At 34.2% G+C, this 12,955-nt stretch overlaps 1 protein-coding gene across 1 annotated transcript; it reads right to left on the bottom strand.

The window, feature by feature from the left end:
• Positions 1 to 1,448: 1,448 nt before the first annotated feature.
• LOC128221633 (adhesive plaque matrix protein-like) lies at positions 1,449 to 8,763 on the bottom strand. The gene is made up of 4 exons (XM_052930237.1): positions 8,408 to 8,763; positions 6,291 to 7,745; positions 4,719 to 5,006; positions 1,449 to 1,522 (listed from the first exon to the last, which is right to left on the bottom strand). The coding sequence occupies exons 2-4, from the start codon at positions 7,327 to 7,329 to the stop codon at positions 1,449 to 1,451; spliced, it is 1,401 nt and encodes a 466-aa protein (XP_052786197.1). The 5' UTR covers positions 7,330 to 7,745; positions 8,408 to 8,763.
• Positions 8,764 to 12,955: the final 4,192 nt, after the last annotated feature.

The raw sequence follows: 12,955 nt of genomic DNA on the forward strand, positions 1-12,955 counted from the left end.
CCAACTGAGGAACGTCGTAACTGTCCAAGACCTTATCGAACAGAAATCTCCGCTTAAGGATGGCGTACTTTACGGCTTCCTGTTCGTCGTAGTCCTCGGTGTCTTTAAGTTGATTAACTGTTTTCTTTATGGTTTTATAGATGGTATCTCGCTTGATAGAGTCAAACCACATCAGCTTTGCCCCAAGACTATTCATCAGGGCCTTTCTGTAAGTACCTCGCATATTCTCAAAGACATCCTTCTTGGCTTCGCTTTCACTAAGGTCGGTATCATCCTGCATAAGTTCACGCACTTCCTCCTCGTACTGCGATTGACACTCTTGAAAAGCCTCATGGACAACCTCTTGCCAAGGATCAATACTCGAAGAGTTCTCCGAGGTTACAGACATGTCGTCGTCGCTGTTTTCAGACTCGTTTTCATCAACAGATCCAAAAATATCCTCTTGGTCAGTAACGTCAGACATAGCGTCTTCATCCGAATCTTCGTTTGAATGCACAGACCTTTTATGTCGCAACATATTATCGCGTCTTCCGAAACTTTTCAAACAAATATCACACTGGTGCATCGCAACAAAATCCTTAAGCGCTAATGAGGAGGAGAGTGAGTGAAACATTCAGCTTTATACCTGCCCGATGGTAACGATGTTTTCGGACTTTTCTGAAGTTTGTCTCGGCGTTTTCTGTCTAGATGGTGCCACCTTTCTAGGTTTCTTGTTGCCCTTATTACCGATAACACCCGCACTGAGCACTTTGCCCTTTCGTTTTTTGCTGGCTTCTTTCATTCTTTGTAATTCCAAGTCAATCCAAGTCCCTTTAGGTTTCGACTGACGGTCAAGCATGCTTTTGGCGATAGCTGTCGTCTGTTCAGCCGGGAGAACCACCCGTATATACATTTTGGAGAGAGGCTCATGTCTGTTTCGAGAGGCACTGCTTTTTAATTTACTCCTCATCTTATATTTTCGTGTATCCAATAGATCCATTTTTTTACCAATAATGTACGACTTGACTACTTGTCATCCAAACACTCACTGAGGTTGAAAACTTCATGACACTTGATTTTATAGTAGCATCATTAACCGCGCGGGTTTGTACCAAGTCTTTTCTTCAAATGCAACAAAAATATTTTCCGATCCTGAAACGTTTGCTCGCAGCATATACATGTGTAGGAATAATACGCGCATGTATGCCATACTCGTAAATGGTGCAACAGATTCCTCCAGGAAAAGAAAAAGTACCTACATTTAAGGCACGAATATAGACGAATTTCGTTCTCGTTTGGTTCCATTATAAATGCAGATCTGTCAACGGTATTTCGCCGTACACTGACTTTAATTCGACACAAGTATATTTGTTAAAGGAATGGGCACAATGCAACCCTCACGTTTCTCAAATGCTTGGAAAACACTACTAGAAACTCATTAAAGCCTCCTCGTCACTCCTCCATACCTCCTAAGTCCTCGTCAATCCCTCCTGTCTCCTGTTGTATTTGAGGTACATACGCATTGATAGGGTGGAAGAAGACTCTGAAAAAACAAACAAGAACCTATAAGTAAAAGGACAAGAGCTAAAACTGCAAAATGATTTGCATATTAAGATTAATTGAAAATCACAGAAACAGACAGTAAATTTTCTGATACATTTATTAAATGTAAAAAGTTATTTCGTAAAACTTAAGTACAATATTACATTAATACACGCAACATGTTTATTTATCAAAAATAAACCGATAATAAGCTCAATTCAAGTTAGTTGTCTTACGCGATGTCACAGATTTTCTCTGCTCGAAAAGGGATATCACTCAGTAGGAAATTGTCAATTCAAATCAAACGACAATGTAACTATTGACTGCTTCTCTAGTCAGTTACCTTTCGTGATCGCTTATTTAGGTTTAAAAACTAAAATTATTAAATGATAAAAGAATACAAAAGGCTTGAAGCGGTTTAAATCAATCTGATAGTACTTGCGTAAAAATGATAAGAAGAAATATCGGTAATACATCGCAAGATCTTGTAGTAAATGATGGTAAAATCGAGTGACCTACAATGGCTTAAACTTCGGATAAAACTATTTTTGTGCGCCAAAGGAGTAATTAAGTGAACATACTACAAAATTTAAAATACAATACGTGACTGAAGAATGTATTGGATTCACCTCAATTTAACATTGCTTGTCTAGAAATAAAACAAATATTTTCGGATAATTAAGTAATCATCTTAGCAATAAATATAAGTGAAGTCCGGAGACCTTAATTCGGATAGGAAAAAGAAAATCGTGAGAGGAAAAGGAAACAATGCCTTGTTGTATCTAGCATTTTTTCCTGCGTCAAACGCGGGGAATAGGTATAATATGGCATTTTTCTAAAGTCTACGTAAACGGTGATAGTGTAAGCTCTGGTATGTTATTAAACAAACAGTGTATACACTTTACTAAACTTTCATCTGTAAAACTTAATACAAGTACGGACAATGGATATGCGCGAACGTGTTGTAAGCTATGCTTAATTATAAAGGCGCTAAAAGGTAAGATTCCTCCCACCAGAAATACACTACAACAAAATTATACAATGTTGGTGTTCTAAAATATTATACATAGTGTATTTCATATTAAAACAACTGATAAAATTATTTCCATTTCCACACCTTATCTTCATATGACACACTAAGCCGGGAACCCATCGTTCACAGGTACATCACTCTTGTATACACCTATGTACTCCATTGTACGAGTTATTTCCCATAGACCATATACGATAGCAAAAAGCAAAGATCGCTCCCCAGCAATAGGAGCCAAATCTTTATTTTATAAGATCGCTCCACCTAGTTTTATACTACTCATCTCGCGTATTTGTTGTAAAATTACCTACCAGATACACTGGTTGATTAACCATTATATACATATTATTTTTGAATAACACTTTAATGGCGCTACTATTATAAAATGATATATAAAGGAAAGTTATAAAACATATTTTACTTTGATTATTATACAGCATTTTTACAAATTCTTTCTGAAATAACATCATGTCTGTAATAAAAAGCTCTCGATGAGAAAAGTTTATATTTTGCAACTTTAAAAGATACTTTACAAGTAACATTTTTGCATTATTCTCGCTCGGTACAAATGGGGATCTGGGTCCTGATCATGGTTTTTAAAACGTTGCAATTATTTAATATATAGAAAAGAATAGTAAATGTTTATGCAATTATTTTAATAAGAATATTACATGTTTTTGCCATTCACCAAACATGATAAGAATATTACACGTATTTACAACTCCTCAAAGAAGTGGGTAAAATTGTATATGAATTAGAAGCTAAATAAACTTTCATCGAGTTTAAGAGAGAATTTAACTTCAATAAATAACAGTGAGAAACAATCCGTATAAACATACATTTCAAAGAGAATTGCATTAAATACATACTTATAACACAATATGCAAAATAATAAGAGACATTTATTTCGATAGATCTAATATATGATGCACTGGCACCGGATTTTCAAACTCAATTATTTAAAAAAAAAAATCTTATAATTCCTGTAGATTATACAGTACAAAGTGCACATTTATAAAAAAAACTTTTTTCAATATTTTTTTTTTCACATTTTCGGTATTATAAATTTTAGTTTGGAATTATAAGATTTTTTTTGATTTTTTAAAAACAAATTGAGTTTCATAAGCCGGTGCCAATGGTATGATGGCATATATAACTGCGATAACCTGTTAGCGTTCGCGAATTGTTTCGTGTTAACCACTTAATTTTCGCGATAGTTTTCTAGCTATCTAGTTAATATTCGCGAAACTGTTTCGGTAAGATAAATGTAATAAGACTCAAAACTGACTTAAAAGTGCCAATAACTGCCACCTGTTACCCATTTTGAGCTGTACAACATCAACAAGTTAACTTGTTGTGGTTGACGAGTTCCACTTAATAAGTAATATAACAACTGGTTAACCAGATAAGAGTCGTTTTTTGACATTTTTGGTTTCAGAATCAGCTGAATTTGGTATCAATGCATTAAAATTATTCATATAAGATAACTCACATTAGAACGGGCCCCAATTTCTCGAAACTTCTTAAGTCACTTATAACAGGATTAAGCTAAGCTCACAATTTTTGTTTTTCTATAATATGCGTTACATTTTCTTCTTTCAGAGTTTTTAGACGTTTTGTAGTAAATATTTTTATGATTATCATAATAAACCATTTTTAATTTATCAAAATCGATTTTTCGTATGTATTTTGACTAATTGAAATAAGCTAGTTAAGCCTGTTAAGCTTAAGAATTTTCGAGACATTGGGGCCTGATCTCAATCGTTTGGGAAACTGCCGAATATTCCATTTTTCATAAAGCGTTAGTAACGCTCTTATCAATAAAACACCAATTATCGAACGTAATATGAAAAAAAGCGATCTGATCTGTCAGCAATCTTGTAACACTGGCTTCTAGACATTAACGCAAGAAATGGCTAATTCGAAGACAAAAAAAATGTCAACACGATCAATTTGTGAGAGTGCAGTTTTATGAACATAACTTACGACTATTATATAATAATTGTTTTAGTGAGAAACTGTGAACGGGGCGAAGTAAGCACATGGAAGTCAAATGTTAAAATTCTTCAGCAAACTTTTATAAAGTCATCGTTGTTCATGGTAGTTGTCCTCCAGAGGCTTTCGCGTGGAAAGTAGTGCGTCAGAAGCCAATGAGTATGGATTATACCTTCATGGCTGTAGTGGATTCCGGACCAAGCGCATGTGGAGTTGGAATTCCCGTATAAAAGGTTGTGGAAAGCAACCGCCCATCCCGGAACGGTTGTATTTTCGTCCGGCATCTGGAACTTTCCAGCCAAGTCATAGAAACCATCAGCATGACCAACAGCGGTGAAATATTGGCCCTCGATGTGACCCGCAACACAGGTGAACTTCATCACCGACTGCAGTTGGTTACGCCATACGCCAGCAATTCCGCAGTCGTTTTCGTCATCCGGTATTGGTGTGTCACACAAATCTACGCCATTAAAAAGCAAGTAAACATTTGTCATAAAGATATGATTTTTTTAATTATTTATTTTGACTTTTGTGAAATAACTGTGTTAAAGCTGCACTCTCACAGATTGAACGTTTTGACAACTTTTTGTCTTGGGACGAGCCAATTTTTGCGAAAATCCATGTCCACCCGTTAAATAAGACTGCTGACAAAAAATCAGATCACAGATTTTTACATTTTAGTTCAAAAATGATGTTTTCTGCATTTTTCTTAAACCGTTAGTAAAATTTGCTCTTTCCAAGACAAAAAAAAAAAAAAAAAAATATGTTAAAATGGTAAATCTGTGTGAGTGCAGCTTTAAAGATAAATCAAAATTATTTTGGTATATTGTCGTTATGGCTGTTGATCTATAGTGCCAGGTATTTTGACAAAACCTCATTTACGGAATTTAAGTAGTGCGAAAGTGGTGTTCAATAGGAGGTTGAAGGCCTTTGAAAGATCAATATTTGGCAAAAAGATGTGTAGGATTTATAAGAGACTTGCTTAATTCAAGAAAAGAAAATCTAATCAGATTTTCCACTAGAAAGCATTTGCATCTTTACGCTAAAGTGTAACAATATTAGAAATGGTTTCATGTACAAAAGTGGTCGACACCATCCAGGAAAAAGATGTATTGGTATTGTTTTTTCGGTGATTGCATCTATTTTAAGAAAGAATAACTGCGCGTAGCTACTAGAACAATCGGTGTTTTGCAAACGTCTTACTTTACACATTGGGTACTCGTGAGGGGATTTGATTTCTGAAAACGGTTTTGCATCCAAGTGAACTCATTGATATCAATATTTCATATGTATTGTAAGTGTTGGACTAGGTCTGGTGATAAGCGATATTGGAGCTGTGTTGTTAGTGTGTGTCTTGGTCTGTTGATAAACAATATGGGATGTCTTGGTCTGTTGATAAACAATATGGAATGTCTTGGTCTGTTGATATACGATATGAGAATTCTTGGTCTGTTGATAAACAATATGGAATGTCTTGGTCTGTTGATATACGATATGAGAATTCTTGGTCTGTTGATAAACAATATGGAATGTCTTGGTCTGTTGATAAACAATATGGGATGTCTTGGTCTGTTGATTAACGATATGGGATGACTTGGTCTGTTGATAAACAATATGGAATGACTTGGTCTGTTGATAAACAATATGGAATGTCTTGGTCTGTTGATTAACGATATGGGATGACTTGGTCTGTTGATAAACAATATGGAATGACTTGGTCTGTTGATAAACAATATGGAATGACTTGGTCTGTTGATAAACAATATGGAATGTCTTGGTCTGTTGATAAACGATATGGGATGTCTTGGTCTGTTGATAGACAATATTGGATGTCTTGGTCTGTTGATAGACAATATTGGATGTCTTGGTCTGTTGATAAACAATATGGGATGTCTTGGTCTGTTGATAAACAATATGGGATGTCTTGGTCTGTTGATAAACAATATGGAATGACTTGGTCTGTTGATAAACAATATGGAATTTCTTTGTCTGTTAATAAACAATATGGAAAGTCTTGGTTTGTTGGTAAACGATATGTGATGTCGTCGTCGGATGATAAACGATATGGGATGTCTTAGTCTGTTGATAAACGACATGAGATGTCTTGGTCTGTTGATAAACAATATGGGATGTCCTGGTCTTTTGATAAACGACATGGGATGTCTTGGTCTGTTGATAAACGACATGGGATGTCTTGGTCTGTTGATAAACGTTATGGGATATCTTGGTCTGTTGATAAACAATATGGTATGTCTTGGTCTGTTGATAAACGATATTGGATGTCCTGGTATGTTGATAAACAATATGGGATGTCTTAGAATGTTGATAAACAATATGGGATATCTTTGTCTGTTGATAAACAATATGGAATGTCTTGGTCTATTGATAAACAACATGGGATGTCTTGGTCTGTTGATAAACAATATGAGATGTCTTGGTCTGTTGATAAACGCCATGGGATGTCTTGGTATGTTGATAAACAATATGGGATGTCTTGGCTGTAATAAACAAAATTGAATGTCTTGGTCTGTTGATAAACAATATTGAATGTCTTGGTCTGTTGATAATAAATATGGGATGTCTTTGTCTGTTGATAAACAATATGGGATGTTTTGGTCTGTGAATAAACAATATGGGATGTCATGGCTGTTGATAAACAATATGGGATGTCTTGGTCTGTTGATAAACACTATGGGATGTCTTGTTCTGTTGATAATGATATGGGATGCCTTTGTCTGTTGATAAACGATATGGGATTGGATTGGTCTGTTGATAAACGACATGGGATGTCTTGGTCTTTTGATAAACAATATGGGATGTCTTGGGTGTTGATAAACAATATGTGATGTCTTGGTCTATAAATAAACAATATTGGATGTATTGGTCTGTTGATAAACAATATGGAATGTCTTGGTCTGTTGATAAACAATATGGAATGTCTTGGTCTGTTAATAAACGATATGGAATGTCTTGGTCTGTTAATAAACCACATGGAATGTCTTGGTCAGTTGATAGACGATGTGGGATGTCTAATATGGGATGTCTTGGTCTGTTGATTAACAATGCTGAATGTCTTGGTCTTTTTATAAACAATATGGGATGTCTTGGTCTGTTGATAAACGGCATTGGATGTCTTGGTCTGTTGATCATCGACATGGGATGTCTTGGTCTGTTGATAAACGACATGGGACGTCTTTGTCTGTTGATTAACAATATGGAATGTATTGGTTTGTCGATAAACAATATGGGATGTCTTGGTCTGTTGATAAACAATATAGGAGATGTCTTGGTCTGTTGATAAACAATATAGGAGATGTATTGGGTGTGTATCTCAATAAATCACTGTCCTTGTGCATTTGTTCACGCCGTTTTAATCTTGTACAACATACGCATATCTTGATGATGTAGTGCACACATGTAGTGCACCGGTAGACGCTGAAGTCACGTTTCGCAATCTCTTTATTGTGACATTTTACACGAACCATGATTATGTTTGACAGCAGAAAAAAATCATTTGAATGCTATTGACAGTTTTTATAAACGATACGTTAAGTCTTTATCTGTTAATAAAGGATATTGGAGATGCATTGAGTGTGTACATCTCAATAAATCACAGTCCTTGTGTATTTGTTCACGCCGTTTTAATGTTGTACAACGTATGCATATCTTGATGACGTAGTGCACAAGTGTAGTGCACCTGTACACCTTCAAGTAACGTTTCACAATCTATGTATTGAAAACATTTGAATGCTATTACCGTATATTCCCCAATGTAGTTAAAATATAAAAAAATAAACCAGTGTTAAATATAATTACAAATATGTCATAAGGACAACAGAACAACGTAAAAATTATACATACCGAAGGGGTTCGTTTGATCCGGAAGAGCACTTGTGATGCTAAGGATACTGACAACAATCGAACACGCGAGAAGTGACGTCATTCTTAATTTGTTCGTTTCGCATGCGATCAATCTTAAATGATTACACATGTTTTCGCATAAAAACATTTTAAAAATCCACACATGAAGTTTAATGCGATACATTCAAATGAAACGATAAATTATTTACATAAACCCTTAATTAAAGTAAATACAAATTATGTTTTAATATAATGTTGTATTTGCGTTAAACAATACAAAAACAGATCTTGTCTTACGAATGTAAGCCCTTATCAAATTGAGGAGTTCATTAAAATCCCAACAATGACAATTTGTAAATTACTTTCAACAAGGTTTCATTAACTTCGTACGTCAGTGTTTAGTGAACGCTGATTCGTTTTGCACATTGACCACATCTATATCCTGATACACTCTATTACATTAAAAATCTTCCGATGTTTTGCTTTCGCCATCAACGAGCTCGTTGATTGATTGTTATTGTATTTTACAAGCTAAAATACACCACCGCTTGCAAATAACTGCACCTGGTCGCTCTGTAGAAAAACGCGACTTAAAGTAATATGAGCAGGGTGCGTTGTTATGCCTCCCTCATATGACCCCCCACCCCTCCCCCCTCCAAAATAAAATAAAATAATAATAATAATAAATAAATAAATAAAAATAAAATTAAAATAAATAAATAAATAAATAAATAAATAAATAAATAAATAAATAAATAAATAAATAAATAAATAAATAAATAAATAAATAAATAAATAAATAAATAAATAAATAAATAAATAACATTAGCCTGCCCCTGAACCGAAACCAAACGGGGCAATATATTTATTAAAATGCCAGTTACAGTTTGTGTATACCACTTGATACATTGCGTCATAAATGCTACGACGGAATGAAATCGTAAAACAGAGATAACTTTTATTACTTTTTACCATTTTCAATGAAACAAAGTGCAGTCTATGCTGCTAAACAGCCCACATTCATTTTATTACTAGAGTTTGATAAGGCGGTTAGTTTTCTCCGTCACTTCACCAAATTTGTTTCCAAACTAATGTTTGGACAGTGCTCCACCAGGGGGCGGTTTTGTGAAAAGGTTTGTCGAAGTGTTTTAAGAAACTAAACTCTCAATCAAAATCAAAGGTGGGGCTCTGTAAGCGGCGTCGAATACGCCATGTTTCATTTAAAATGGTGAAGAAATAGTAAAGTTATCTTTGTTAAAAGTCTTTATTCGAAGCAAAATATTGTCTTCCGATGGAACATTTGTGACGCAGTTTAACACGTGGTATACACACACTGAGTTAAGGGTGTCGAAAATGGTCGGGAGACAGTAAAGATATCTAACCTACCATTAATTGCCTATAAGAACGGACAAGCTTCTAACAGAAAATATTGAATTCAGTACAAGTTTCCAAATTTTTGATAATTATTATTGTAAATACCCTCTAGTTTTTATAAGACTGATTTAAATGCATTTTTTATTCTGACCGTTTTCTTGCTTTCCTATTGTTGCTTTAAACATGGTTAAATATATTTAAATTTAATTTATGAAAAAATTGGCAATGTTTCAAAGTTGAAAAAAATAACAATTATTCATACCTCAGAACCTTGATTAGATACGCATTCACAATCGATCAAAACGTTTTAAGACATTCAAGGAATGTCGATACGTTACGTTGAATACGCATGTTAAATAGGTTTCAAAGAGTTTTTGGACAAAAGAAAACCAAAGTCCACACAATGAGTTTTGAAGGTAGTCACTCTTATTCAAAAGTCAAAACATACACGTGTATAAAAAACATAAATTTTGAGTGATAAGCCTTTAACTACACATGTACTAACGAAATAATGCAAATATGAAAAATATTAATTACTGAAAACAAGATTGTAACCTTGCATTTAACAGCATAAAGCGCAACATATTAAATGATTGGTGAATGCTTAAAGATTTACTGTGATCTGCTTTAGGCTTCTAAGGTAGAAATACCGTGTTTTATGCATATTTCATTCAAATTAAATTCGGTATCCTTCTTAGAAACAATAATATTTACCATATATTCATCCTGTAAAGTGACACTCCTATTCAAAATTAATACAAACACATGTATAACAAACATAAGTTTTGAGTGATAAACATTTAACTGCTTGCTTAATATTGTATTTATTGAAAATATTAATTACTGATATCAAGATTTTAACCGTGCATTTAATAGCAGAAAACGCAAAAATATTAAATGATTGGTGAATGCTAAAAGATTTACAGTGATCTTATATCGTCTCATAAGGTCATAAGCATACCGTGTTTTTTTTGCACCTTTCTTTCAAATTTAACTCGACATCCTTCATAAGAACCATTGTTTTCGACATTTATTAATCCTTTTAAGCATAATAAAACTATGTTATTAACTGTGGTAAATCTCATTTGGGAGAAAGAATGCATCTTAAAGTTATTGTGGCGGCTCGTTCGTATCTGAAAAAAAACGTTTAAGTGGTTTTATCCGTGGAAAAAGACGCAGCATGCCTTGCATACATTAGCATGATGATGATCGGCAATTCAATGCAAGGTATTTTTATGTTTAACTTGACTTGCTAATTAGTGTGATTGTCATTTTAAGCATTATAATGTGCACGCTAATGAAGTTCCGCTGAACATGCGTCAAATAAAATAAATAGAATAATACAAATGATTTCATGCAGTAAACATAATGTGCGGTAAATTATTCTTCAAAATGTAATTTTGCATTGGCTGATTGGTAACATTTATTAAACAGAGGCGATATTCTAATTCAAACTACTGTACACAAATAGACATTTATCAACAATAAAACTATGTTAGATACAATATTAAAAGAAACAATCCTGTGTACATCCGGATATGTTTATAGTTTCGTTATTTAGCGCTTTACAATGGTTTGTATGCAAAAGTATGGTAACACAGAGCGCCGCGTATGCTGAACTGAATTTAATTGGTTTGTCAGCTCTCAAATTCAACGAGTACGTAATTAAGTAAGCAACGCTTTGACAAAATTGCTATGTGTCGTTGTGTGAGCCTGAACAAATTCGCATCGGATGATATCAAACAGGGATTATAGTTTATCAGTCCTAAGTTAATTTAAAGAGCGTAGTGGATGCTTAACCAATTTATTGGTATTAGTTTCCTTTATAAACGGCAATATTGCTTCTATTTTCATGTATTATGCTATTTCTTTCCGCAATTTTCAAGGTTTTGTGTTAAAAAATATATTTAACATTCTCACTTTCATATCAACCATCATGCACGCTGATTTCTGTGTAACTTGGTTGATGTTTTCCTTTTTTTTCTTTTCTTTTGTTCTTTTCATTTTTGAGGAATTTCTGAAATCTATCAATGATACAAAAATAATTTAAAACGTGTTATACATGAAACTATATACATTTTGTTTGTTTATGTGTGTGTGTATTCTATATTTATGTTTATATTTGTGTAATGTGACGATGAGCTTTTATGCTTAAGTCAAAAATATTTTTTTTTATTCTGATATTGAGAGCTTTACAACGGTTGTTGCAACAGAAAGATAGATGTGAGCGCCGCCTTTTTTGGTTTGCGTGTGTGTGTGCGTGTGTGTTTGCGTGTGTGTGTGTGTGTGTGTGTGTGTGTGTGTGTGTGTAAATTTATAATTGCACCAGGCCTAGCCTCCTTCGGCGAGTGCTCCGATAAGATCGTTTGTCATATGAGTTTGTTTGTAGCATAGTGCATATACATAATGTTACCATGGCTTAAGCTACCCTGGTTCTTTAACGTGCACCAGCGTATAGCACCATCACACGGGACACCCTATATAACGTCCCTCCAGGAAGACGATTAATATTGTTTGTAACGCGAAGTGTGTGTCGATGTATGTTGTATTGTCGCATTGTGTGTGTCGTTGTCTGTCGTCTTGTAGCCTTTTTGTCTCGTTTTCTGTCATTTTTGTCGCGTTGTGTTACGTTGTCTAATGTATTAACGTGGTGTATGTGTTCTTGTCTGTTAAATTGTCACGTTGTGTGTTTTATTGTATATTGTCTTGTCTCATGGTTTGTATCGTTATTTGTTGTTTTATCGCGTTGTTATTGTCGTTGTATATTGTCTTACCGCGTTGTGAGTCTCGTTGTTTAGTTGCGATGTGTTCTAGTAATATGTTATGTTTTTGTGTTGTGTGTCTAGGTGTAAGTTGTTTAGTTGCGATGTGTTCTAGTAATATGTTATGTTTTTGTGTTATGTGTCTAGGTGTAAGTTGTTTAGTTGCGATGTGTTCTAGTAATATGTTATGTTTTTGTGTTGTGTGTCTAGGTGTAAGTTGTTTAGTTGCGTTGTGTTCTAGTAATATGTTATGTTTTTGTGTTGTGTGTCTAGGTGTAAGTTGTTTAGTTGCGTTGTGTTCTAGTAATATGTTATGTTTTTGTGTTGTGTGTCTAGGTGTAAGTTGTTTAGTTGCGTTGTGTTCTAGTAATATGTTATGTTTTTGTGTTGTGTGTCTAGGTGTAAGTTGTTT

The sequence above is a fragment of the Mya arenaria genome, chromosome 16, assembly GCF_026914265.1.
Source record: "Mya arenaria isolate MELC-2E11 chromosome 16, ASM2691426v1".
Taxonomy (NCBI): Eukaryota; Metazoa; Mollusca; class Bivalvia; order Myida; family Myidae; genus Mya; species Mya arenaria.